General features: G+C 58.2%; 1 protein-coding gene across 1 annotated transcript; it reads left to right on the plus strand.

Moving 5' to 3' along the window:
• The first annotated feature begins 283 nt into the window (after nucleotides 1-283).
• LOC119366299 (receptor-like serine/threonine-protein kinase SD1-8) lies at nucleotides 284-3,053 on the plus strand. Its single transcript, XM_037632005.1, has 5 exons — nucleotides 284-1,709; nucleotides 1,797-2,122; nucleotides 2,208-2,421; nucleotides 2,590-2,831; nucleotides 2,931-3,053. Exons 1-4 carry the CDS (start codon nucleotides 386-388, stop codon nucleotides 2,826-2,828), a joined length of 2,103 nt encoding a protein of 700 aa, XP_037487902.1. The 5' UTR covers nucleotides 284-385; the 3' UTR covers nucleotides 2,829-2,831; nucleotides 2,931-3,053.

Genomic DNA, 3,053 nt, shown 5'->3' on the forward strand with positions numbered 1-3,053 from the left:
TTATAGTATTTTTAATTATCTATTCACGTGGATACGCGTGGAACCATGTCGCATTTTGGTGCTACTACTAATCTACTCCAATCCAACCTAATTTCTACTACTAGTCTACTGCTGCTCCTGCACCGCGATGGACACTCGGCGCGCAGTGAAGTTCCCTGCAGCTACGCCGTCGCCGATGCCGCCATATACCTAACGTCGAACATGTGCGGTCGCGGGTCGGTCGACATACATCACGGGCGCTAGCAGCCATTTCTCCCAGGATAACCACCACGCGCCCGCGTGCCCATACAGGTCGGCATCCAGTCACACTCACACACACAGCCATGTCCTTACTGGCCTGAGACGGAGAGAGAGGCCACACTCCATCCAGAGGGCGAGAGAGGGGATGAGGGCGCCGCCGCTCTCCCTCCTTCCTCTCCTGGTCGCCGCCGCCATCCTGTCCCTCTCAGTTGCTACCGACAAGTTGGACCAGACCGCGTCCATCGCCGGCAACCAGACGCTTGAGTCGGCCGGCGGGGTGTTCAGGCTCGGCTTCTTCGTCCCGCCCGGCAGCTCCGACGCCAGGGCCTACCTCGGCATCTGGTACGCCACCATCCCGGAGCAGACGGTCGTGTGGGTCGCCAATCGCCGGAACCCGGTCGTCAGACCTCCCGGCGTCCTCACCCTCTCTGCCGACGGCCGGCTTGTGATCCTCGACGGCCGTAACGCCACCGTGTGGTCCTCCGACGACGCGGCCGGCTCGGGCGGCGTAGCCACCAGCGCCCTCGCGCAGCTGCTCGACAACGGCGACCTGGTCGTGACCCACGGCGGGGAAAGTCAGAGTGGATCGACGGGTCGGACCAGCGTGGCGTGGGAGAGCTTCGACTACCCGACGGACACGCTGCTCCCCGGCATGAAGCTCGGGGTGGACGGCAGGAGCGGCATCTCCAGGAACATCACATCGTGGCGCAGCGCGGCCGACCCCTCGCCGGGGGCCTACACGTTCAAGCTCGTCAGCGGCGGCCTGCCCGAGTTCTTCCTCTTCCGGGGCCTGTCCAAGACGTACGCCAGCGGGCCGTGGAACGGCGCGGAGCTCACCGGCGTGCCTAACCTCAAGTCCAGGGACTTCATCTTCACGGTCGTGTCCAACCCCGACGAGACCCACTACACCTACTACGTCAGCGACCCGTCGGTGCTGTCGCGGTTCGTGCTGAACGGCACCATGGGGCAGGTGCAGCGCTTCACGTGGCACCGCGGCGGCGGCTGGAGCGGCTTCTGGCACTTCCCGCTCGACCCGTGCGACAGCTACGCCAGGTGCGGGGCTTTCGGGTACTGCGACGTCGGCCAGTCCCCGCTGTGCAGCTGCCTGCCGGGGTTCCAGCCGCGGTCGCCGCAGCGGTGGAGCGTCGGGGACGGCACCGGCGGCTGCGCCAGGACGACCAACCTGAGCTGCGGGGCCGGAGACGGGTTCTGGACAGTGAGCCGGATGAAGCTGCCGGAGGCGACCAGCGCGACGGTGCACGCCGGCATGACCATGGACCGGTGCAGGCAGGTGTGCCTCGGCAACTGCAGCTGCAGGGCGTACGCGGCGGCGGACGTCAGCGGGGGCATCAACCGCGGGTGCGTCATCTGGGCCGTGGATCTGATCGACATGAGGCAGTACTCGGAGGTCGTGCAAGACGTGTACATCCGGCTCGCGCAGTCTGAGGTTGATGCCTTGACCGCTGCAGGTTAGTAGCTCTACAGCTCTGCCTCGAGTGAATTTTCGTCCCAGATTTTCCCATTTCAATTCGAGAACACCATGTCGATTTCTTCAGCCAACCGGCGAAGCCATGTCGTGCTTGTGATCGCCCTCGTGGCGGCTATCTCCGGCGTGCTTCTTCTTGGAGCGTTTGCCTTTGGCTGTCTCTGTTTCTGGAGAAAGAAGGCGGCGCCGGCCGGTCGGGACAACGAGCTTCCATTACGGGCCACGAAACTTAAACTCCGACGGGACGATCAGGGGTTTTCTGATGAGAACAAGATGAGCAGCGAGGAAGATGATCTTGACCTTCGGCTGTTCGATCTGGCAGTGATTCTGGCCGCCACAGACAACTTCGCCGCGGACAGTAAGATTGGACAAGGTGGATTTGGCCCTGTCTATCTGGTACTCGTAATTAAGATCAAGTAACGTTATAGATCGATCACAACTTGTATCGAGACGATGTGCTTACACACATAAAAATGAGCAGGGAAGGCTTGAGGATGGGCAGGAAGTGGCTGTGAAGAGGCTGTCAAGGAAATCAGCACAGGGGGTGGAGGAATTCAAGAACGAGGTGAAGCTCATCGCCAAGCTCCAGCACAGGAACCTGGTCAGGCTGCTCGGCTGCTGCATCGACGGCGACGAGAGGATGCTCGTCTACGAGTTCATGCACAACAACAGCCTCGACACCTTCATATTTGGTGGTCAGTTCATGTTACATACGGTGGTCTGCTCATTCCGCTCTGATTCTATATTTTGAGTTAATAAATGCGTTCTTTTGTTGAAAAGGTGTTCATCTTAAAGAAAGAATTTAATTTGAACCATGAACCTTTAGTTGAATCAATGACAATGTATGGATTTTGGCCATGCAGATGAAGAAAAGCGCAAGTTACTAAGATGGAAAACGCGCTTCGAGATCATCGCGGGAATTGCCCGGGGCCTCCTCTATCTCCACGAGGATTCAAGGCTCCGGATCATCCACAGGGATATGAAGGAAAGCAATGTGCTGTTGGACAGAAACATGATCCCCAAAATCTCGGACTTCGGCATTGCGAGGATGTTCGGTGGTGACCAGACAACCGCATACACCTTGAAAGTCATCGGGACATAGTACGTGAGAACCTATATCCCAACTCATCGTTTATAGGACAATTTTGTAAGTTGGATGTGTTATCAAGGATATATGCTGACTTGTGAGATGGCGGTGCATCAGCGGCTACATGTCACCAGAGTATGCCATGGATGGTGTGTTCTCCATGAAATCCGATATTTACAGTTTTGGTGTCATGGTGCTAGAGATCGTCACTGGCAAGAAGAATCGGGGCTTTTACGATGA

This window comes from Triticum dicoccoides, chromosome 2B (assembly GCF_002162155.2).
Source record: "Triticum dicoccoides isolate Atlit2015 ecotype Zavitan chromosome 2B, WEW_v2.0, whole genome shotgun sequence".
Taxonomy (NCBI): domain Eukaryota; kingdom Viridiplantae; phylum Streptophyta; class Magnoliopsida; order Poales; family Poaceae; genus Triticum; species Triticum dicoccoides.

Excerpts from the sequence above, each read along its gene's own strand:
- LOC119366299 (XM_037632005.1), top strand. The coding sequence starts at position 386 with ATGAGGGCGCCGCCGCTCTCCCTCCTTCCTCTCCTGGTCGCCGCCGCC. Across the intron at positions 1,710-1,796 it reads TGATGCCTTGACCGCTGCAG|CCAACCGGCGAAGCCATGTC; the intron begins GTTAGTAGCTCT and ends CGATTTCTTCAG. Across the intron at positions 2,422-2,589 it reads CGACACCTTCATATTTGGTG|ATGAAGAAAAGCGCAAGTTA; the intron begins GTCAGTTCATGT and ends TTGGCCATGCAG.